We start from the raw sequence: 24,263 nt of genomic DNA, 5'->3' as shown, positions 1-24,263 counted from the left end.
TTTGAGAAGTGATTTCATCAAATACTGTTTTACTCCAGACCAACAAAATATGGGCTCACTACTTTTTACTTGAATTTGATGTCTATATTATGAAATGGTATTGTTGCTTTATACTCACTAGACTGAGCCGCAGTCCAGTAAGTATAAAGTAAGAAGTACTTTTATGCCATATAACATTTCAGCTACACCTTGTCTGTTATGTGCTGTTCTTTATAAATGATTCAAGCCTGTTGTAACACTGGCTTGTTTCTGAGTGTACTAATGGGTCAGTCTGTTCCCCTAAAATGAACCCAGTGAACAAATACAGTGAAATTCTGCACAAGAACATTTTATCTTTGGAGGCTGCACCTGTCCTGACAGGTAAAGTCACAGGAGGACAGGGAAGCGCTTACTCACTGCAGTAATCGGACAGAGGGCTGCAGAGGAAAGTAGCCGCTGTTTTAGGCATTAAGATTTTGTGGAAAAGTTAAGGTGATTATGTTGTTTTTTGTTGTTGTAGTTTTTTGTTGTTTTTCTTTTGTTTTTTTTAAAATAAAATTTATCTTTAAAAAACTCAATTGTGACTTGAGATTCTGTGCCCTCTTCTGCTCGTCTTCTGCTCTGTGTAACTTACTGGCTAAATGTCAAACATATTTATCTCGCATTTATTGAATTACAGGTGGTTTTACTGCTTGAACTACCTTGAATCGTGTATTCTTAAGTGCCTGTAAGTGGTCTCACTCACTGCCACAGATCTGACCTGTAAAACAGACCGGCAAACATCTCCTGATTGATAAGTTTAATGTCATACTGTGAAACATTCCAGGCAAAGCAATAACACCTCCATGAGACAAGCAGGTGGTGAACTCCCCACCAGAAAAGCTACACAGTGCATCTTTACATGCTTAATAAATCCTATGCGTTACCATTAATACTGCAACATTCACATACGTTTATTCTATCAACACATAAACATAAAAAATAGAGGAGCACTGGGATCAAACAGCAAATCTAATTCTGTCCCAGAGCGTTTTATACCCATAAAGATTGACAGATAAAGTCAGAGCAGATCATGGCGGTGCCTCTTGTGCATTCAAAACCTGGGTCTTTCAATTTTTCCATCTCATCCACAAACAAGTAGCCCCCAGAGAACAGGACCCCATGAGCATGTGTGCCCCCTGGAGGTGATTGACAGACGCACACCGCCTCAACTGATTCTGAAATTGAGGTGAAGCCCTTTTGATCTGCTCAGAGATGCAACCAGTGATCCACACTCTGTTTGTGGCAGCATTTCCATAGCAACGTTCATCCCACCTTAGGAAAAAAAAAGGACAAAATTGTCAAACATCCTGGACAGCACGGACGCATGGACAGATGGAGGCTGGGAGGATAAGTCACACAATATGGCAACCGTTGGTTCAGCTAACGACGGCCATATTGTTTTGTTTGGAGAGTGTTGTTGACAGTTTGATTTGATCCAATGAAGAGGCCTGAAGAGATTGGAAATAACTATGGTTTTGAAACATAAAGTGGAAAATGAAAATATTTCAAGTCTATAAAGTTTCAGCGGTTTAAAAATAAACCGGCTTTGAGGTTTGATAGCAAGATGACTACTTCTTAAAACCTTTACAACAATTTCTCTTTAGCTTTTCTTTGATATGTTGAATTTTATAGTGTACAGTTTGTAGTTATTTATTTATATGTCTGTCATTTATCTGTGTTTTTAAAATGTCTGTTGTGTACTGCACTCAACTCTGTTGTTTTTAAAGTGCATTAGAAATAAAGTTGGATTGGAATTGAACTCTCCTGGATGAGAGAATTCCTCATCACATCCGTCCTATCCACGGGTCTCAAAGCTATGGAAATTTAGGACTCTTGCCATAGCTATTAAAAATGAAAAAGAAATTATACCATCTTTTGAATGGGAAAGATATATTATGTTATATATCTGTCAGGATTTGGATTTTTCGAGTGTTCTGTGCTGTTTTCCCCCCTCCTTTCAGTGTAGCCTGGAGCTGGGTGGAGATTCTGGTTCCTCCCACACACACCTGCAGTCGATCTGCCTCAGCCTCTGGAGTACAAAGGGACTGATGATCGTTAGAGAGGCTGTCAGATCGTCTTGTCATCTTCCTGGAATTCCCATAAGTCATCTTTCATGTCATCCTCCAGTTTATTTGTCCATGTTTCCCTCGTGATCCTGCCCCTGACCCCACTACCCACGACCAGCTTGAAGACTACAGCATACGCCACCACTCTCAACTGTCTGCTCCGTCAACCTGCATGTACATGTGTGTAAATAAAGTTTGTTCAGACTTTTTACCCGAGTCTGAAACTTTGGTCCCCCCCAGTCACTATGACAACATCTGGCCTGGTGGCATTATCTGTTGTCTTTGTCGATCCACCGATCCAAAGTTTGGCAGTGCGATTTCAGCTCCTATAGATGACTACTTGTTGTGTCATTGGGCAAGACACTTATCCCTCCCTGCCCCCAGTGTCTGCTTTGCGTACAGTGGTGTATGAATGTGTGTGTGAATGGGTCACTGTTTTCTTGATGTAAAGCGCTTTGAGTCTTGAAGTACTATATGAAAATGTGACCATTTACCATTTAAATCTATATTGTGGAACATTCGAGACATAGCAAGAACATTTCCTTGGATACAAACAGATGGCCTACCCTCCTCCTCTGAACAGCTCCAAAAGAAAGAGTAAGAGACAAATCTATACACAAACTAAAGAAGCAGCGAATAACTGTTCTGTAACAACATAATAATGAATTTAATTAACTTCAGAAGAGATTTGGTTCAAATTAATTATTTTTTAGGAACAGAATAAAAGACATTTCTCTAAGCTCCCGGAATGTTTCAGGAAATGCAGCTTAAATACAAAAGCGAAATCACATCCAAGTCTTCTCCTCTCATCACAAACAGACGTCTTCTCTTTATACGCAAGGTTCTTATTATGACCCTGTTAACAGCTGCTGCTATAGATCTGAACTGCTCTGCGTCTACCTCAGGCCTTTGAAGTCCGGCCTCGCAGCTCTTAAAAGATGTAAAAAGTTAAATGGAGAACTCCACTCTGAGTGTCTATACCGTGGCATTCAGAAAGAACCCTCCAAATGAGCCAAAGATGAAAGCGCTGGTTTCGTGCACAGCAGCAGGTAATAGCAGTTCTTTTGTGTTCAAACAGAGAGACACCCATGGAACAAAGGAGAAGATAAATGATAACCTATATCTCCCTGCAGTGCCGCGTCACAGCCACACTCAAAATGGCCGGACAAAAGGAACCAAAATTATAGATCGATTTCCGCCTACATTTTTTCTGAGGCTGTTCTGCTTTGTATTCTCCTTTCATTCCTCAAACTATTGCAAAAGTAGTTTTCTTTGGTTGCTAAAGGTGCTTTAACTTTTTCTCTGGTTTGGTCCTGAATTATGCCCCATTTAGTCCTGATGTAGACTTGGTTTAGATCTTTCTAGACTTGGTTTGATCTGGATCTAGTCCTGGTTTACTCTAAGATTTCAAAATCTGAAAACAGCTAAACACTTTTACTCTTGTAACCCACGTGACCTAGATTGCCCCCACCCATTAACGCACCGGTGAGCGTTTAAGTACCTGGCGCGCCCCTGTCACTTCCTGCTCTGGTGCTCTTGCTGTGTGCTCACTGTGGCTCGTGCTGGTCCTGCTCTGGAGTCAGCGTGCTCATCATCTGTCGTTCAAAATCCGAATCAGCTGCTTGCATTCTACGCATTCAACCATCCGCTCAGCGGTGAGTCTTGCTCTTGTTTTAACCGCTGTTCAATTGAGAAAAAAATGCGCTCTAGTACTACGCTAAGCTGTGACGAACCCCCATAGAGGTACGGCTAAACACGCAAATGCTAGCGCGTATGACGAGTGCAACCTGATTTGCGTCAGTATTGATTAAATACAAACTAAATCAAGTTTTTACTTATGCCGAATTAAAGGCCAAACCTTTAAAGTCAAAGGACACTTTTAGTTTTCTGAGTCACCCCCGTTTTGATGTTTATTTTGTTATTTTGATATGGGTGAGTTGTTGGCCAATGTAGCTACGTTTTGTTTGTTTGTTGCGCAACTTTAAAGAACTTTGATACATTTCATTTCAGTTAATAGCCTAAAACAGAGGAAGTTAACTTAAAGGTGCACTATGTTTTTGGAAATGTGAAATATTATCTAATGAATAATTTATAATATTTTGATATGAATAATATTGCAATTCATATTAATTGTAACTGTATGTATTATTGTTTAGCTTATAGCCTGCAAGCTACATAATGTGAGTTTAATTTGGGTTTTTCCTTTTTGACCATGTACAGGTCAGGTTTTTTTTCCCCCCTTCAGTCTGATGATTCTAACTTCACCTGTGATGGCGAGCTACCCATACACCACTCTGTGGTAGGAAATTGAACTCTTCTCTATCGCTGGATTTTATACAAACTTTGAAACTTGGTCTGAAAGACTTTGCTCACACACAAACTCATGGACTAAATATTCACATGAACAATCGGATTTCACGGGTCTGAAGTTGTCATTCATTTATTTTCTTTATTTTGATTGATCACATCTTCACTATTGTATACCTGTTTAATATAAATGTTGATTATTATAAGTATTATTGAATTTCTGACTATATAGAGAAAAAATATTAATACAATCATTCATATAATCAACTTTATGTTTGTGTGTGTTCTTTCACTTACTTACTGGCTCCCTACCGAATCTAGTCTGAGACATCCTTGCAGTCAGTCCGCCTAGCCTATCACGCGTTACACTCTACTTAATTTAAGTACACTTTTAAACAGGTATTTTAATACCTTAACTTTTACTTATGTATTTTTTGTATTTTTACTTTTACTTCAGGTTTCACCCATGTCCTTCATAATAGTGACCAGTTGTACGGCTGCATGTAAGTCAGGTTTGGACAGAACAATAAAACACGAATAATACATTTAAAAAATGTTTTTATTTTGTCGTAATGCAGGGTTCAACAGCAGATTCAAGATTTGTCTTCTCTATTTCTAGGAAGCACACGTCTTTCTCGGACGACTGCAGCGATTGCAGCTTTGAAGATGGCACCTTTCTGGACAGCTCGTATTTTTTTGAACGTAGCATCTTCTTTGATGCTTGTGTTTATGTCCATTGTTGCCGTTGTTTTGTCGTCCTTCGTGCCTCTCGTGCTCTGGCCTGTCCCTTTCCGACTGGAGGCCTCTGGATGGGGCCAGTCCTGTCGTTTCAGGGCAGCGATGGCAGTGTCCTGTTCTTTAACTTGACTGCTCATCGCTTCAGTGTTACTTTTAGCAAAGGCCAGTTCCTGCGTGAGCTGTGTTTTGTCTCTCAGTGTACTGTGAAACTGCTGATTGATATTATGTACACTGGTGACATTATCCAGCTCTTTTTCTGTCTTATGGAGCTTGTTCTTGATGTTATACACCTCCAGCTCCATTTTTGCTGTCAGGTTTCTGGTGTTGTGAAGCTCCTGTTTAAGCCTCTTGTTTTCCTGTCCAGCGTAGATGTACAGGTTTCTCAGCTGTTTGTGGGCGCTGACGTGGGAAACCATCTCCTTCTCTTTCTCTTGGAGTAAAGTACTGACTTTTTGAAACTCAAAGTCTGTGTTGGCTGTGGCCTTTTTGAGCTTGTGCAGCTCCTTTTTCACCCCCATCATCTCCATCACTGACTTGAGATGCTTGATTCTTCTCTGCCGATGGTCCTCAGTCTCTTGCTGCAGTTCTTCCTCCTTCTTTTGGAGGGCATCAGTAAGATTTTGGATCTCCAGGTCTTTCTCCTGGTCGATCCTCTCCTGATTCTTGAGCCTCAGGTCCAGTGCTTGGCTCATTTGGACCTGATTTGCGAGCTCGGCCCTCGTTCGCTCCAACTCTTGGCGGAGCGCCCTGACAAGAGCGCTCTCATCCAGAGGTACCTCGTTCAAGGGTACCTCATCCAGGGGCACCTCGTTCAAGGGTACCTCATCCAGGGGCACCTCGTTCAAGGGTACCTCATCCAGGGGCACCTCGTTCAAGGGTACCTCGTCCAGGGGTACCTCGTCCAGGGTGACCTGGGCCGGACCTCTCTCCTCTGGGTGTGAGGAGTCCTGGGTGGTGGGAGACTCCAGGTGGGTCTCCTCTGGCTCTTGATCGTCCCCTGATGGTGTGGGACAGAGCAGAGCCTCCAGGTTGAAGTCCTCATCGTAGAGGTGCATGTCGTCCTCATACGTGTACAAGTACCAAGGCTTCATGGTGAAAGTCGTGGAGCGATCGTTTTCTGCATGTGTTTCCATCGGTGTCTGAGAAGTTATGAGCCAAATGAGCGCGGGAACTTACACTTATAACAAAACCTCTGATTCTAGAATGTGACATCATCACGGCCGGAGAGAGAGAGTGATGGAACACCGTTGTCATAGCAATCAGACACACACACACACCCATATATATATATATATATATATATATATATATATATATATATATATATATATATACACACACACACAGTGATACACACACACACATATATATACATGTGTGTGCGTGTGTGTATATATATATATATATATACATACACACACACGTATATATATGTGTGTGTGTGTGTATCAGTGTGTGTGTGTATGTGTATATATATATATACATATATATATATATATATATACACATATATATATACACACACACACTAAAAATGCATCATTATCTGTTCCGTTGTCAGCATTAAAATGTCCATATTACTCTATTTTTTTCTATTTTTTCATCTGTTCTAATGTTGTTTCCTCATCACAAACAGACCTGTAGTTGTGTTTTGGTTCATTCACACAAACCTGATTTAGGTGGAGTTCTTCTCTCAAATAGAAAACACTAGAATTGCTAGTCTCTACTCAACAAAATGCACAAGGAGCTGATAACTTGAAAACTACCACTTCATGACATCACAAGGTTGAACAGAGCATTTTGAGCTCTGGAGATAGAGACAGACTAATAATAAAGTTTTACTCAACACTGTGAATGAAACAAAACACAAGTCTTTTTTTGAGGTAACAGTATTAAAACATGATTTAAAGCTCACGGGAGTCAGTTTTACATAATATTGGACCTTTTAAAGTAAACACAATACAGTGTAATGTAAGATGAATGGGAACATTTGATTATTTAAAACATTGTGAGAACAGTATATGTGATGTATGTGTTATCCTGTTACATATGAAGGCCTTTAGTGGAGTTAGGCTGGTAACTTATTACAGTCTCTTCCTCATTCTCTTGTAGCGTTTCTGTAAATTTGCTTCAGTTTTTGACCTTGGTTGAGATTTGAAGGTGTTATTTTTGGTGGTAGCATAAGCGTTTATAGTTCCCATACATGTGCACTTTTGGGTTATTAATCCGGCCTGCTGAATGTGACCAAATTATATTAAAATAGTTAAGGGAAAACCTTGTTCAATTTACCTTTTCAGCAAGTTATTGATCTTTTGGCACTTGATAAAACTGAAAGTGTTTTTCTGTTGTGTTTATTTAACTGAAATTTAATGAATTAATTATTAATTCAACTGAATACATTTGGAAAACAATTTGTACAATGAGCCTTCAATATTCATGTTTTACCACATGTTACAGGCAAAACCTCTAATCTAAAATAAACACATATATATCCATACCCTGTGTCAAATTTTAGAAATAACTGTGGCCTGAGTGTCAAAAAGTTTGCCCACCTCTGATCTAGATCTAGTCCTGGTTTAGTCTAGATCTAGTCCTGGTTTAGTCTAGATCTAGTCCTGGTTTAGTCTAGATCTAGTCCTGGTTTAGTCTAGATTTAGCCCTGATTTAGTCTAGATCTAGTCCTGGTTTAGTCTAGATTTAGCCCTGATTTAGTCTAGATCTAGTCCTGATTTAGTCTAAATTTACTCCTGATTTAGTCTAGATCTAGTCCTGGTTTAGTCTAGATCTAGTCCTGGTTTAGTCTAGATCTAGTCCTGGTTTAGTCTAGATCTAGTCCTGGTTTAGTCTAAATTTACTCCTGATTTAGTCTAGATCTAGTCCTGGTTTAGTCTAGATTTACTCCTGATTTAGTCTAGATCTAGTCCTGGTTTAGTCTAGATTTAGTCCTGGTTTAGTCTAGATTTAGCCCTGATTTAGTCTAGATCTAGTCCTGGTTTAGTCTAGATCTAGTTCTGGTTTAGTCTAGATCTAGTCCTGGTTTAGTCTAGATTTAGTTCTGATTTAGTCTAGATCTAGTCCTGGTTTAGTCTAGATTTAGTCCTGATTTAGTCTAGATCTAGTCCTGGTTTAGTCTAGATCTAGTCCTGGTTTAGTCTAGATCTAGTCCTGGTTTAGTCTAGATCTAGTCCTGGTTTAGTCTAGATTTAATCCTGTTTTAGTCTAGATCTAGTCCTGGTTTAGTCTATATTTACTCCTGATTTAGTCTAGATCTAGTACTGGTTTAGTCTAGATTTAGCCCTGATTTAGTCTAGATCTAGTACTGGTTTAGTCTAGATTTACTCCTGATTTAGTCTAGATCTAGTCCTGGTTTAGTCTAGATTTAGCCCTGATTTAGTCTAGATCTAGTCCTGGTTTAGTCTAGATTTAGCCCTGATTTAGTCTAGATCTAGTCCTGGTTTAGTCTAGATCTAGTCCTGGTTTAGTCTAGATTTAGTTCTGATTTAGTCTAGATCTAGTCCTGGTTTAGTCTAGATTTAGTCCTGATTTAGTCTAGATCTAGTCCTGGTTTAGTCTAGATCTAGTCCTGGTTTAGTCTAGATCTAGTCCTGGTTTAGTCTAGATTTACTCCTGATTTAGTCTAGATCTAGTACTGGTTTAGTCTAGATTTAGCCCTGATTTAGTCTAGATCTAGTACTGGTTTAGTCTAGATTTAGTCCTGATTTAGTCTAGATCTAGTACTGGTTTAGTCTAGATTTAGTCCTGATTTAGTCTAGATCTAGTACTGGTTTAGTCTAGATTTAGTCCTGATTTAGTCTAGATCTAGTCCTGGTTTAGTCTAGATCTAGTCCTGGTTTAGTCTAGATTTAGTCCTGGTTCAGTCTAGATTTAGTCCTGGTTTAGTCTGGATCTAGTCCTGGTTTAGTCTAGATTTAGTCCTGGTTTAGTCTAGATTTAATCCTGTTTTAGTCTAGATCTAGTCCTGGTTTAGTCCAGATTTAGTCCTGGTTTAGTCTAGATCTAGTCCTGGTTTAGTCTGGATCTAGTCCTGGTTTAGTCCAGATTTAGTCCTAGTTTAGTCTGGATCTAGTGATAGTTTAAGTATCTAGAATCAATTGAACTTATATAATTGGAAGTAATTTAAAGGTGCACTCTGTAACTTTTCTGATGTTCTAACTTTTCACCTGCTCGTTTACTTGAAGAAAGATGTGTTTAGTTGCTATACTGTGGAAAAGCAATAACATCTCCATGGAGACGAGCAGGTGGCACACCCTCAGTCAGAAAAGTTACAGAGTGCACCTTTAAATTAGGCATTATTATGATGTACACAATCACAGTATAAAGGTCTTGATATTATTTTCTCTAGAGTCATTTTGATCGCAATGGAGACAAGCAGGTGGGGGACCTCCATCAGAAAAGTGACACAGTGTAGCTTTAACTATTTTCAGCATGGGCTTAGGAGTGACAAAACTTATTCTTCAACTTTGTTTTCCATTTGGCCTGATGGTCATAATCAGGTGTATTTGTGTTTTTCACTGCATCACTCGCTCCTGTTGGCTCTGTCTCCTAGACCAAAGCCTCTCTCTCTCTCCACACACTCTCTCTCTACATCCTCTCTCCACACCCTCTCTCTCTCTCTACACCCTCTTTCTCTACATCCTCTCTCCACACCCTCTCTCCACACCCTCTCTCCACAGCCTCTCTCTACAGCCTCTCTCTCTCCACAGCCTCTCTCTCTCTCTCTACAGCCTCTCTCTCTCCACACCCTCTCTCTACAGCCTCTCTCTACAGCCTCTCTCTACAGCCTCTCTCTACAGCCTCTCTCTACAGCCTCTCTCTACAGCCTCTCTCTCTCCACACCCTCTCTCTACAGCCTCTCTCTCTCCACACCCTCTCTCCACACCCTCTCTCTACAGCCTCTCTCTCTCCACAGCCTCTCTCCACACCCTCTCTCTACAGCCTCTCTCTACAGCCTCTCTCTCCACACCCTCTCTCTACAGCCTCTCTCTCTCCACAGCCTCTCTCTACAGCCTCTCTCTCCACAGCCCCTCTCTCTCCACACCCTCTCTCTCCACACCCTCTCTCTCCACACCCTCTCTCTACAGCCTCTCTCTACAGCCTCTCTCTACAGCCTCTGTCTCTCCACACCCTCTCTCCACAGCCTCTCTCTCTCCACACCCTCTCTCTCCACAGCCTCTCTCTCTACACCCTCTCTCTACAGCCTCTCTCTCTCCACACCCTCTCTCTCCACAGCCTCTCTCTCTACACCCTCTCTCTACAGCCTCTCTCTACAGCCTCTCTCTCTCCACAGCCTCTCTCTCTCCACAGCCTCTCTCTCCACAGCCTCTCTCTCCACAGCCTCTCTCTCCACAGCCTCTCTCTCCACAGCCTCCCTCTCTCCACACCCTCTCTCCACAGCCTCCCTCTCTCCACAGCCTCCCTCTCTCCACACCCTCTCTCCACAGCCTCTCTCCACAGCCTCTCTCTCTCCACAGCCTCTCTCTACAGCCTCTCTCTCTCCACAGCCTCTCTCTACAGCCTCTCTCTCTCCACAGCCTCTCTCTACAGCCTCTCTCTCTCCACAGCCTCTCTCCACACCCTCTCTCTACAGCCTCTCTCTCTCCACACCCTCTCTCTCTCCACACCCTCTCTCCACACCCTCTCTCTCTCTCTCCACAGCCTCCACACAAACTCAAATACATTTGATTAGTCACAGCCGCCACAAATCAGGTCATACATAATTCATGTGTGAAAATGACAAACCCAGTGATCACCGGTCCTGAGGCAGCTATCACAAAGAAACCATTCAAATGCTCTCAAACATATTTCTGTGCTTTTGAGGAGCTGAACACTTCAAGAATGACAAACTGATCTGATGTTAAGTGTCAAGGATCCTCCTAAGATTTTTAAGTGGTCGGTTGTTAAAAAATATTATGACTGAGATGTTTTGTCTTGAGGACTTGTAAAATAAAGTTCTATAGCAACAATTGAATCGAATCAAGATTAAATTTGAGCTTCTCTGTCAAAAATATATCTGACTCTGACCCATCCAATGCATAATTCATATTTAGTTTTTCTCCAAAAATCTAGCATATTACATTGTTATTTGAATATTTAAAGATGTCAGGTCACAGGTCAGATCTGCGGGGAGGTGATCTTGGCAACAGTAAGAATGAATGTGGTGTAAACAAACCTGTAATTAAATAAAGGCAAGATGGACATGTTTAATGCAGACATAGCAGGCATAGCAATAATATCTCCATGGATACAGGCACTTGACCATAAAAGTTACATAGTGCATCTTTAAATTACAAGTATTTTATTGCTTTAAATGCCTTGGAAAATGTGTATTCTTACTGTGGGTGGGCTGGCTTTTCCACAGATCTGACCTGTAACTTGGCCTGGTGGCATCTGGTGGCTTGCTTGTCTGATAAGATAAGTCAGGTGGCAGATCCTTCATCAGAAAAGTTACATAGTACACCTTTAAATTACATATTGCTTAAAATGCCTTGGAAAAACATGTATTCTTATTGTTAGTCGGCTGGCCTTTCCACAGAGCTGACCTGTCCTGTCACTTGTTCTGATGGCACCACCTGCTTGTCTGGAGGTAAGTCAGGCGGTGGACCATTTATCAGAAAAGTTACATAGTGTGCCTTTAACTTATGGATATTTTATTGCTTAAAATGCCTTGAAAAAACATTAGCGTTATTAGTGGGCTGGCCTTTCCACAGATCTGACGTGCAACTTGAACGTGGAGAACACTTCATCTGTGGCTTTATGGGATCTTTTTGTTTTTTCCAATGGCGTCTTTCATTGATCTTTTGCCCTATAGACTCAGTGTATTGTGTAGTAAACAAATACTGCAGCTAACGATTACAGTTAGCGTAGCTCTCACATCACTTCATGATCTTTTCTCTATTTTCACTGACAAAAGCACAGCTGAATCTGCTCCACAAGCAATGTAAACATCACAAAGTTACAGACATTATGCACTAATGTTTGTTTCTATCTCAGTCGCTCCACTTTGCCAAATCAACCCATCGAGGCTACTATAATCCGAGACCAGCTAGCTAACAACTTTCAACTTCCTTTCCAAATTGTGTTACTTCTATAAACACTGTCAGTCATTTCTATTAAACCCAATAGAATAGTGTAAAGTTACCAATATCACAAATGTGGCTTTTTTTACTTCAAATACCATAACTACGTCGTGCGAGATACTATATCGACTTATCGTTCAATGCATAACAGATAGAACAATATGAATGCTGTTGTTGTGTCCTTGGGCAAGACACTTAACCCACCTCGTGTTTACGTACACTGTATATATGAGGGAGTATGAATGAGCGCCGTGAAGGTGGAAAAGCGCCGTATAAATATGTGACCATGTATCGTGACAGGCGTAACCATAGCACTACGCTCTAAAATACACTAAAAATGAGTAACCCGAGCCTCCAGTATAGTTTTACAGAAAAGATAAACCCAGGAGACGTTTGTCCACACTCCCACATCAAAACAAGGAGAAAATCAAACGTGTTAAAGTAAAAAAATTAGAGTGAAACTTTGGACACAAGCAAGGTCATAGGTCGCGGGACCCACAGCTCTGACTGCTGTCTCTGCTTCACTGGGCACCTCCGATCAACTCTCACTGGGATATTTCACTCAAAAGCTACAAATATCAAACTGAACAACAAGCTGCGGACTGGTGAGGGTGTTTTCGATTTGATTTGTGGCCACAGACAAATATAAGAGTGCAACGGGGCTGAAGAGTGGGGGGAGACATTCAGTGAACATTGCCAGAGCTGGCAATTGACGCTACAGCATAGAGTTTTTCCAAGTAAAATAAAGCATTCTGAGCGACATTTTTAGTGGAGGGTCTGTTGCCACCTGCTTGTCTCCATGGAGATTATCGGTTATTGCTTTACCTGAAATGTTCCACAGTGTTGCATAAAACGTATCTGTATTGCATTTACTCAATTACATGTGTTTTTATGGCTCAAATATACATTAAAAAACATGGAGATATATGTTTAGTGTCATAGGGTAGAACAGTAACATCTCCATAGAGACAAGAAGGTGACAAGAAGGACCTTTTTAACGGAAAATTTACACAGTGTACCTTTAAATTATAATGACATTCATCTATTTATAGTTAGAATTATACAACCGTTGCATTATTTTACTACCAAAATAAGTTTAAAGATGACTAAGTACTTTTGCAACTTTGAGACATTTTAATGAAATTTTATGCTTAAAAATGGCGCCCGGAGAAAGACGTTAAACACATCCCTACATCAGTCACTCAAGGTTAAAGTGATCATTCTGCAGGACCACAATGCATCACTGTGTCTTGATTTAATATTCATCAGAAGATGCCAGGGTCACAAAGGCGCTATAAAACTCAACACTATTAACTTGGTCTAAACTGGGGTGGACTTTGATTTACAGGTCCTATATTACACAAAGCTGACTCCTGTGAGCTTTAAGCCATGTTAGAATGTTGTTACCTCATCAAAAAATAGACCTGGAGCTGTTTTTGTTTCATTCACACATGTTCAACCTGGTCCACATCTTCAAAACTCAAAATGCTGTGTTCCACCTTGTGATGTCATGAGGCAGTAGTTTTCGACAGCTGCCTTTTACTTTTTGTTCAGTAGATTAGTAATTCCAACACTGAAATCATCCAAATGATTCTAGTGAAGGTGTACGGAGTTTAAAAACACAATGGAGCACTGTATTACCACACGATGACATCACCAGGTGGAACTGAGTGTTTTCCGTTTAAGAGAATAACTCAGCCTAAAGATGCAGGGTTTGTGTGTTAAACACGTGTGAATGAAACAAAACACAACTCCAGGTTTGTTTGTGGTGAGGAAACAACATTATAACATAGATCAGAAAATAACGTAATATGGGCCCTTTAAGAAATCAACTAAAGTAATAAAAACGTGTGTAACATCTGTAAAATATATGTGTAGATTAAACGTAGAACAAAAGGTTTGCTATTTATTCAAACCTGACCATGTAACTGAGTTTCTGGAAATGACGCAAAACTCCTATTATAGGTATAATATTTCATAATTACAAAGATTAAACATGATGAAATCCGCCTTACCAAAGAGCAATAACCTCTTCTGTTATAGTCAAACATTGTGTCTCCAGGTAGACTCCAGTGCTTTGCTTTTAATGCTTTAATTAAATATCACATGAAGTGTCTGAAAATAATTAGAAAAGTTGGCACTGAGAGCCATTAAAACCAATCAAAGGCTTGAAACCACATTTGGAATATTGGGAGCGGGAACGTTTAATTTGATTTAATTTATTTGATTTTAAAAAGTGCGTAACAGGAAGGCTGAAGTAAAAACTGTAGTGCTTTCATAAGTGTTTGTAATAGACGCTGTCAAGCAAAAAATAGGTTTTCGTGTCCTTAAATGTATTTATGCGAGTCCTTCTCATTTTCAATTGAACGGCTTTAAAAGTTTAACTGACTCAGAGTCCCTGCGCCTTCTGCTGGCCATAGAGGTGTCCTCTGTGTGTTCAAAATCAGGGATGAATTATTGTAGCTTTTTCCTATACTTATACATTGTTCCAAATTTACAATATCTGAAATTAAAGAAGACTTAATGTGCTTGTGTCTGCATATAGCTATCGTCTATGACACATGTGGATCATTATGATATAATTTGCACATTTGAAATCGCAATATTCATCTAAAATTACTCAACAAAAAGAAAAAAGTTTGCTGATTTCCATACTAGAAAACTGCAATGCCCAATTTGAGCTGACGTTGCTGTAAACGTCATCACAACAAAGAGCCTTATGGCAGTGGATCCCTCCGATGGATAGCTGCACATTACATCAACGAGTAGCGGATTTTTATTTTCATTTGTACCAAAATGACAATTAAGAAAATAAAATTAAATAACTAAATAAGTACAGAGTTACAGAGCGCATTTGGTGGTGAAAACAGGGATTGGTCTGATGTATGGCGTCTTCAAAATAAGCAATTAACCTAATTGTGGTGGATCATCGTCACAGATAGAGCGCGGTTGCGGACTTTCCATTACCATAACTCTGCAGCCAATTGTGCTTCATGTAAATTCAAACGGCATCTCAAAGCAGAGGCACGGGGCTATTTACATATTTTACTGTCATTACAGTAATCTGCTTACAGTGTCCCTCGAAGATGACCAATCAGAGCGCAGGTGCCGCGAGGATTTATTTGATGTGTCAAAGGACAGGTGGATATGTAAAATAGAGGTAGTTGTGTGAAATAATGCAGTTCATTCTGATACTTCCTTTAACATGATTTTTATGGCTAAAAAGAATAAAAGTCTAAGGTCTGTAAGATGTACTGGTCTATAATGAGCTCATTCCTTAAAGGGTTTCACTCCAAATACAACTTCGAGAGGGTAAATGAGAAAAGGAAACAACTATAACATGGTTAAAAGCTCTGAAAAGTAAATTTTGCGTAATAGTTCTGCTTTAAAGGCGACAAAAAGAACTTACTGACACATCTCTTCTAACATGTAAATCATATATCTATATCTATACTTTGGTGAAAATGTGTTTATTGCTACGACTCAGACAAAGACAGTTTTCCCACTCACTCCTCCTACTGGTCAACCTCTGTAAAGATCTGAGTGAGTGACAGCTGGAGTTAACCAATTAAATTCAAGTTTAAACTTTCAGAAGAAGCAGATGTCCATGAATTATGATCAAAGTGAGAACATGATCTGGTGTCAAGAAAATTGAAATATTAAACGCACTCTACCAGATTTTTACTGTCTTAAAAACATGAAAAACAAAACTAGTTCATTTTAAACAGTTTGCAATACTGTAGTCTAACGTTGTTCCTCACTTACCTTATGCATTCTGAGCATCCTGATCACTCACCACAATGAGTTTATAAGCACTTTTCACAACTTTCAGACCAGAGTGGAGTTTTGCTGTCACGCTAAAGCTAACAGCAACTACGCTGACAGTAAAACAATATAAAATTACCCACAGCAGACTTATTTTTTGTGCATATTTCTTGGCATATGGCCCACCCCCGGTACCCGTGTTCCCCTCTCACCTGTGCATCGGTGAGCAGGTGTCTCATCAGGCTCATGGACTGTCTCAGGTTGTCCCCGTGTCCTCCCGGGACAAAGGGCTCGTCCTCTTCGGGCAGACTGCAGGGGGACGGCATCAGCTGAGCCATGTGGTCGTTCAGACTGTTCAGGGACTGCACTGCTGCAAACACAATACAGAGGAAACATATAAATACTACTTAATGATAATAATGATGATGAAAACAGCATGCTTCAGATGTTTTGAGACGCCCTGTTTGTTTCCTTTGCGTGGTTTATACGTAGAAAATATACAAATGATACAGCACTTTCATATTTTTGTGACATTTAAGAGGAAATTGTAAGAGTAGTAGCTGTAGTAGCAGTCACAGGCTCTGCGTATAAGCCATAGCAACACAAAAGTATAAGTAGTGACAGAAATAGTAGAACAGCAACAGTCGCAGTAATAGTAAAAGTATAGGAGTATCAGTAGTTGTAGCAGTAGTAGTATTAGTAGTAGTAGTAGTAGTAGTAGTAGTAGTAATAGTAGTAGCAGTTGTAGAAGTAGAAGTAGGTAGAGTGGTAGCAGTAGTCCTAACAGTGATAGTAGTAATAGTAGTAGAGGTAGCGGTAGTACTAGTAGTGGTAGCAGCATTATTATTATGTCTATTATTTATTTATTTAAAAAGGGACGATGTACGCAAAAAGTATGCATAAATTATAAATTACACACCCTTCCATACACAAAGACACACACACACATTGATACACACAGAGCCAGAACCATTGTAGACCCTACAGAGATGAATGCTTACAGTTTTGTGTGCTCTTTAAGTGCTTTTTTTATCTGAATCTCAAAGCCTTTCATTGTGACACATGACTTTATGGAGTCAGGCAGCATGTTTCAGCCCACTGTCCAAAGGTGGAGTGACAGAAAGATATTTTTGCAGTCATGCAGAGAGGCTATTCTTGTGAATCTTGTGGATTTGTCAGGAGCCAAGCCATTTCAAATGTTGAAAACCAGACACAGATTGGAAAAGCGTCTGTAATTTTCAAGACTCAAAAGATTATATTTTGCCAAGATGTTACAGTGATGCTGCATTAGAGGCTTTTTATCACAGATCTAAGGTGTGTTTATACAGTGACTACAGTAGGAGGAACACAGATGGCTGTAGCTGCCTATAGTGAGGAACTGCAGCCATTTTAACAGCAGATGAACCAGTGGAGGTAATAATACTAGAAGTGAAAATATAGAAAAACAGAAGTATTAATGGTAACACTCTTTGTAAAATACTTCTTTACACAAACTAAACCATCACTAAACAGTTTAGTTTTAGTGTCTAATTAGTGGATTTTGTGATTCACTTTTCAGAGGATATAAATAGACAAAGGCACTAACTAGTCCCACTGCTGCCTGCTCTGTTCTCACGTAATCCTCTTGTGCAGCACAGAGATGTCATTACTTCCAAATCCTCCCAAAACACACAGGCGGACATGAGCCCGTTAAACACTCCATTTGTCCAGAGCCCAAGTAAAGCCTGCACTGCGAGGGACTCCACAATACATGTGCTGTCAACTAGATTAGAGCTCATTTATGCCCAATTCAATTACCTCCAGTCAACAATACAATATTTACTTTTGTCTCAGCGTCAGACAAGTCACCATGGCAACTGTAGACAGATTTTAAACAAGACATATTGTGCTTTTTTCTGGTATAAATTTATAATCTGTGACCCCTGAGGATCACTATGTTATAATTTATGCTTTTGAAATTATAACATTTAATAAATGCAACAAGTTCAGCACTTCTGATGGACAGCTGCAGATCATACCAGCGAGTAGTGGATTTTTTTTTCACTTGTACCAAAATGAGTACACAATGCTTCTGAATATAGTCTATAATGACAGAAGTTATTTAGAGTTGATGGAATGAATCATATCAGGCAGTGCAAATTATGATTCAACACAGCAATGACTCATATCATTAAAATGTGAAAGCTGTACTATGTAACTTTTCTACTTTTCTACCAGAAGGTCCGTCAACTGCTTGTTTCCATGGAGATGCCATTGCTTTACCCGGAAATTTCCACAGTTACCATAACTATTTCCATTTGTAAACAAGACACTACAAAGCCAAGTCACAGTTCAGGTCTGTACAAAGGCAGCCCTGCTCACAGTAAGAACGCACATTTTTCTTTTCAGTTCAGTTTTTTCTTTTTTCTTTTTTTTACTAATAAAAACACGTAGTTGGACAAATGCACGTTTGATAAGTGTGGAACTTTTCAATCAAAGATTGCATAGTGCATCCTTAATTGCCAGTTTAAGATTGTGGAGTAGACTTTGAGTGATTTTTAAAAGTCTACGGTACACTTGCCAGACAGGGTCAGTTTGGTCCATTAGAAAATGACCTAAATACGTGTGATTAGCACAGCTTTACTCTGCTCTTTAAGCAGCGCCCTATAGTAGATGTGATTATAGCTTCTAAAAGGCAGGATTTCTGAGAGAGGAAATGGGTATAAATTAGCACTAAGATCATGTAGTAGCTGGAGAGTTTTCAGATGAGTATGAAGAGAGTGGCAGATCAGCCTTAAAGCTATACACTGAAACATTTACGAGTCTCCTCCAAATGCGAAGTAATGGTGCACGGGAGACAGACCCTGCAAGTTTATGAGCGATATAACCATGGAGAGACACTTCAAGATCACAAGCTAAAATATTTGTGATAAAAGCTGGTGATGAGATCCACATTTCTACACATTTCTGGTCTGTTTACTGTTTTTTGTTTGTTTTTTTTTTGGGGGGGGGGGGGGGGGGGGGGGTATTCTGAATTTACAATGTTTTTGGTTTAATTGAAAAGCACTTTAGTCACCTTGAGCGTTGCACAGGGCAATTTATCACTTTCAGTTTGACTTTTTTCTGTTACGGATTCAATTTGACGACTCTGAAGCAATCAAAATATAGACTATTGCAAAACCGCAGTGGAGGTTGGATACAAAAAGGCGCACTGTGTAACTTTTCTTGTGGCGCATCTGTCACCTGTTTGTCTCCATGGAGATGTTATTGCTTTTAATGATCTAGAGCAGGGATGTCAGACTCATTTTCACAAAGGGCCACATCAGTGAAATGGTTGCTCTCAAAGGGCCAGATGTAAATGTAAGACAGTATAAATGTAACCAAAAGTAATGTAAAATAAATATAACTATTTTTTAATCTTTTTAATTCACTGTTTCTGTATTTATTACTTATTTATGTTACAAATATTGCATATGAATGTGCATAGATAAAAAAAAAAGGCTGTGTAACTGTGTATCTCCTGATAAACTGATATTTTAAGAGTCATACCTTTTAGTTTACCTTGTAGCGAGCTACATAAAATGACGTGGCGGGCCACATTTGGCCCACGGGCCTTGAGTTTGACACATGTGATTTAGAGTATGGCATTGAAGTTACAGCATTCATTCAATTACAGGTGTTTATATACTGCAAAAGAAAAAACTTGACACGATGACATCACTTGCTTGGATGCTATAGTGTTTTTAAGTTTAATGTCGTACTGTGTAACATTCCAGGCAAAGCAATTACATCTCCATGGAGACAAGAAGGTGGCAGACCCTCCGCAAGAAAAGTTAACTTAACCACAGTCCAAATGCGCCAGCGACATCCCTGGTGACGAATGTGACAAGCCAGAAATGGAAAAATGTTGAACAATCTGAAAAATGATTTGTATAACTGATTGCTACTTGAAATCACTGTGATTGGGAAAACTGCTCTGTTCCAATGACACGGCTGATTTGACAGCTCACAAATTATAAGCCTGAAATATCAAAGGAGAGTAGTTTTCTGCTGGAAAGAGAAAGACTGGAGACATCTAAATAAAAAAGGTTTGAAAATAAAACATAAAATTACTGTCCGACCATGGAGTCATTACTGATCACATCACGAGAGCAAAAGAGGAGAGGAGCGAGTAGAGGGCTCCTTGAGAAGTTAAAATTTAGCTGCTACAGGCGATATGTGTCAAAATATCAGGTAAGGAAAGAAGTTGAACTATCCAGAGATACAGGATTTAACATGACTATCTCAGCATGCCCCGAAGCCGTCAAGAACCATCTGCACAAATGATCTGACTGGTTCTTCTGAGAGATATTTCATCACAAATCAATCAGTGAGGTGGAGGAAAAAGGGCGTGGCCTGGACTTGTGATTGACACCTGTCACAGTAATGAAGATGTATGCGTAAAACTCAACATGAAAGATACTGATTTATTTTTTCCTATTTGCGCAAACTGCCTGTTGGTGTCACTCAATCTATATTTGACACATTTCATAGAATTATAAAATAGAAATGAAAAATACCACAGGATTTTGGAAGTAAAAATAACTTTACGGTTGAGTCTTTTTTATTCACTTCTCACTGCAAGAAAATCAAACGGCTTAAAGACTTTTTGTATAAAAAAGTGGACTCCATCGAGGCATTGACTGGAATTCCGGCAACGAGTATCCTAGCAACCAAAGAGCCAATCTGGAGCGAGACTGTTGAAGGAAACGCCCCTTCCCGTCCACACCGCTGGTTTAGCAGAGAGTTGGTACTTAGCAACACCAGCGGGAGTAACCTTGGGGAAAGAAGGCACCTAATTTGTTTATTATTAATCTTGATTTATGGACAAAAAGGTGAAAAAACACCAGGAGAGTGGGTTAATATGAACATTTTAAGACCAAAATGACGGCAGCAGTTACAGAGAGAGGGGCGAAAGTTTTTCAATACAAAGTGAATTGGAGCCAAAATCGATGGAGCTGGAAGTGTGTCAATGCTCACTTTCTATTTGGAACATGGGAGCTAGCAGGTTAATGCATAAAATATCCTTGTGAACTTCAAAACTGTTTAATTATATGAGTTTAGTGAATAGAACATATTTGTCACTGTGCTGCAAATGTCACTGTACAATCTTTTCTATATTCTTTTTAATCATGATTCAACTCAAGAGTAATCGTTTTTGTCTCATTTCTAAAAACATTCCTTTGACCTTTTGGACTCACAAACTTTTAAGCCCCTAAACCCTCCACAATGCAGCTGAAATTGTCCATTATTAAACTAAAAATGCAGTGATTAAAATCAGAGGTGCATTGTTTGTGATGGGGCTGCCTCCTACACACAGGTGCAGTGTCTGGGTACACTGGACATGTTATTACCATCTTTGTGCCTGCCCACTGATCCAGCGCTACAGCAACAAAGGCCCTAATCAGCCATGGGGATATTCTATTAGTTCTATACAAGTCACAGTCACTCAGAACGCAGGCGGTCCAATGGGGGTGATGTTTCTGCGTTAATGTTTCAAAATAATATGTAACGCAGCCACGGGAGTTTTGAAAATGAGCAACAGAGGAGTCATAAACGAGGCATAATGACGTGTGATGAGGAAAATATTTAAATGAAGTGTTGTCTTTGAGGAAAGTCATTTAAAGAGTCGTTTATATTGCGCTGAAGTGCTGTTTTTTTGGAGTTTTGTTGGATTATTTGAGCATTTAAAATCAACCAGGACAATACTGAAAAAGACTTTTTTTTTGCTTTTATCTGTGATTTACGTGTTAACTTAGGTCCTGATTTTACATTTTGTTCATTGGGGGCAGAGTGGCTGACTGGCTAGAGCACTCTCGCCTCACAGCAAGAAGGTTCTGGGTTCAGCTCCTGTGCAGTTTGCATGTTCTCCTTATGTCTGGGTGGGTTTCCTTCAGGAACTTTTGTTTCCCCCATCGACCCATAGGTAAAATCCTCCAGCTAAGGTAGTCCTAACCGAGCTAAACTCAAGTTCTGGAGATGGATCCCCAGACGAGGTACAGTACTGCGGTTCCCTCGTGACAGGTTGCCCCAGCAGCATTGAAGGATGGGTCAAATGCAGAGGACAATTTTCCCTATGGCACCTGGGATGTACAATACAGAAAGTTAATATTTTACAATCAAACTTTAAATTAGGAAGAAAAGGGATTTGAGCAGAGGCAAATTGTGCTATCTTGATGACTGGTTAAGCTCTTGTCGTAAATTAGGTACTGTGTACTTTAAAGCTTTAATTAAAATTTGCCCCTTTGCATTCCCAATCCCCCAATGCCACTGGGACAACCTGTCAGGAGCAGTGGGCTGCATCAGTGCAGTACCCATAGGACCATAGACTCTTTATATAAATGGACATAGCTAACCTGCTAGCCGCCGTGTTCCAAATACCGAGTGATCATGGGCGCGCTTCTGCTACAGTGAGCCTCATTATTTTGGTCTTAAAATGTTCATATTCATGCGCTCTAGATGATCCTGGTGTTTTAATTTCACTATTGTGTCTGTACTAGCGTTAGCAAGAGGTTTGATTGACAGAGTTGCTGAGCGCCCGCTCTGTGCTAAAGGTGTGTCCTTAATCAGTCTCGTTTTGGATTGGCTCTTTGATTGCTATGATATTTGTGGTTGGAATTCCTAATATGAAACTCGGCTGCAAATTCACCACAATAACCGCTGGTCTCGCTGAGGCTCATTTGACTGGAGCCGAACGCTATGGGTGACGTCACACTCACTTAGTCCACTTCTTTATATACAGTATATTCTATGCATGGGACCCAGATCTTGAGTGAGGTTTGGTCAGGACCAACTAGCTGAAGGATTAGCCTATAAACATGAGGAGATAACATTTCTTTACAAACATACATAGATATGACAGCTTTTGTGACGGTGACTTCGAGTTTTGACTATGTGTATTATCAAGAGATTTGCACGGCTCAGTTACAGCTCAGTGATGTTTACCTAAAAACATAAAAACAGACACACCTTCTTTCTGAATCCGACAGCGCTGTAGGAAATTTGCTTTGACTCTACAGAAGGCTATAATTTAGTCGAAAGAAACACCTACTTTGCAGTCGCTAACTTTTCTGAAATAAAATGGGGAAATGGTTCCAGTGTCAACAGTTAAGACAAAGAACAGTTTCTAGACCAAGATCTTTCTATTTGGTCCATATATTGTCTGATTTATGTGATGCCTTTCAGTATCGATTCTTGTTCAAATGAGTATCTAGTTTGTGTGTTTAGATTCCTTTGTGTGCCGTGTGTTCTGATACCTCATACAATGTTCAGTTCTGGTCTAATGTTAAACCAATGGAGATTTTAAGATGCTAAACACTAAAGTTCGCATTCATTCCAAAGTATTCTGACATTTTATAGATTTACCAGTAGTGACCCAGCAGTTTATCACAATGTTCCACGGCTGATTTGTTTACCTTTTCACATTGTTTCTGCTAATGCATTTCTACAGCGTTTGGCACATTTTGCTGGTTCAGTTTTGGCATTCTGTCCAGAGCTCTATTGTGTAGTTATACAAAAAGGTACTGCTGCAAGATTAATCACAATCGAATGGAAATAACACAGGCTGCAATTTTTGACGTACTAGAATTTTCTACATAAAAAACATTCCGTGTTATTCTGATTAAAAATTGCTAACCCCTGCAGTTTAGATCTGTACAAACATGTTCTGAAATGTGGTTCTTAAACTGGACGATGCTCCCAAATCGTTGAGCCTAAAACAAAGGCATATACAAAGAAGTACTATAATGAGGTTTACCAATGCTTTATTTTGAAATAACCAGCGAAATTCTCCAACCAACCACACCCATATTTCCCCACGCAGCACGTATCTATCTGTTTTTCCTCCTCCGTTTAGTATGCATGTGCCTCTCCTCCGCCTGACACGCGCTCACATGTTAACAGCCAGTGGTTTGCATTGTCAGTGTCATTCATTCTGTCTCCAAAAGCGTGTGATCTCTCCCTCAGGCACACGCAGCAGATGGGGGCTTTGTTTGCACACACCACATACTTTTATGGATGAAGCTGGAAAAAATGCATTATGGGTAAAATGGGTTTACCTTTATAGAAATTACTGCGTTCAAATAGGGGACTGTCTGGGGTTGTATTCATCACGCAAAAGATGATGTTTATTGTGGGTGGTCCTTCTCCAAATGCAACTAAATGTACCGTGTAGCTAGGTGCAGTTGAATCGAAATTAAAGGTGCAATATGCAACTTTTCTCTCGGCATGTCTGTTACCCATGAATATGACA

The 24,263-nt window shown here is 39.8% G+C and overlaps 1 protein-coding gene across 3 annotated transcripts in view; it reads right to left on the bottom strand.

The window, feature by feature from the left end:
* The window catches only part of kaznb (kazrin, periplakin interacting protein b), a 182,875-nt gene that overhangs the window by 131,135 nt on the left and 27,477 nt on the right, over positions 1-24,263 (bottom strand). For 2 of the 3 annotated variants that reach the window (XM_033966596.2, XM_033966594.2), the window contains exon 3: positions 16,207-16,364. In XM_033966596.2, the coding sequence (XP_033822487.1) occupies positions 16,207-16,364 (158 nt within the window). The remainder of the gene's footprint in view (positions 1-16,206; positions 16,365-24,263) is intronic. The other variant, XM_055221714.1, reaches the window with a different exon arrangement.

The sequence above is a fragment of the Periophthalmus magnuspinnatus genome, chromosome 5 (assembly GCF_009829125.3).
Source record: "Periophthalmus magnuspinnatus isolate fPerMag1 chromosome 5, fPerMag1.2.pri, whole genome shotgun sequence".
In the NCBI taxonomy this organism is placed as follows: domain Eukaryota; kingdom Metazoa; phylum Chordata; class Actinopteri; order Gobiiformes; family Gobiidae; genus Periophthalmus; species Periophthalmus magnuspinnatus.
Note: the sequence above shows the minus strand (reverse complement) of the source record. Positions and strands in the feature narration are given on the sequence as shown.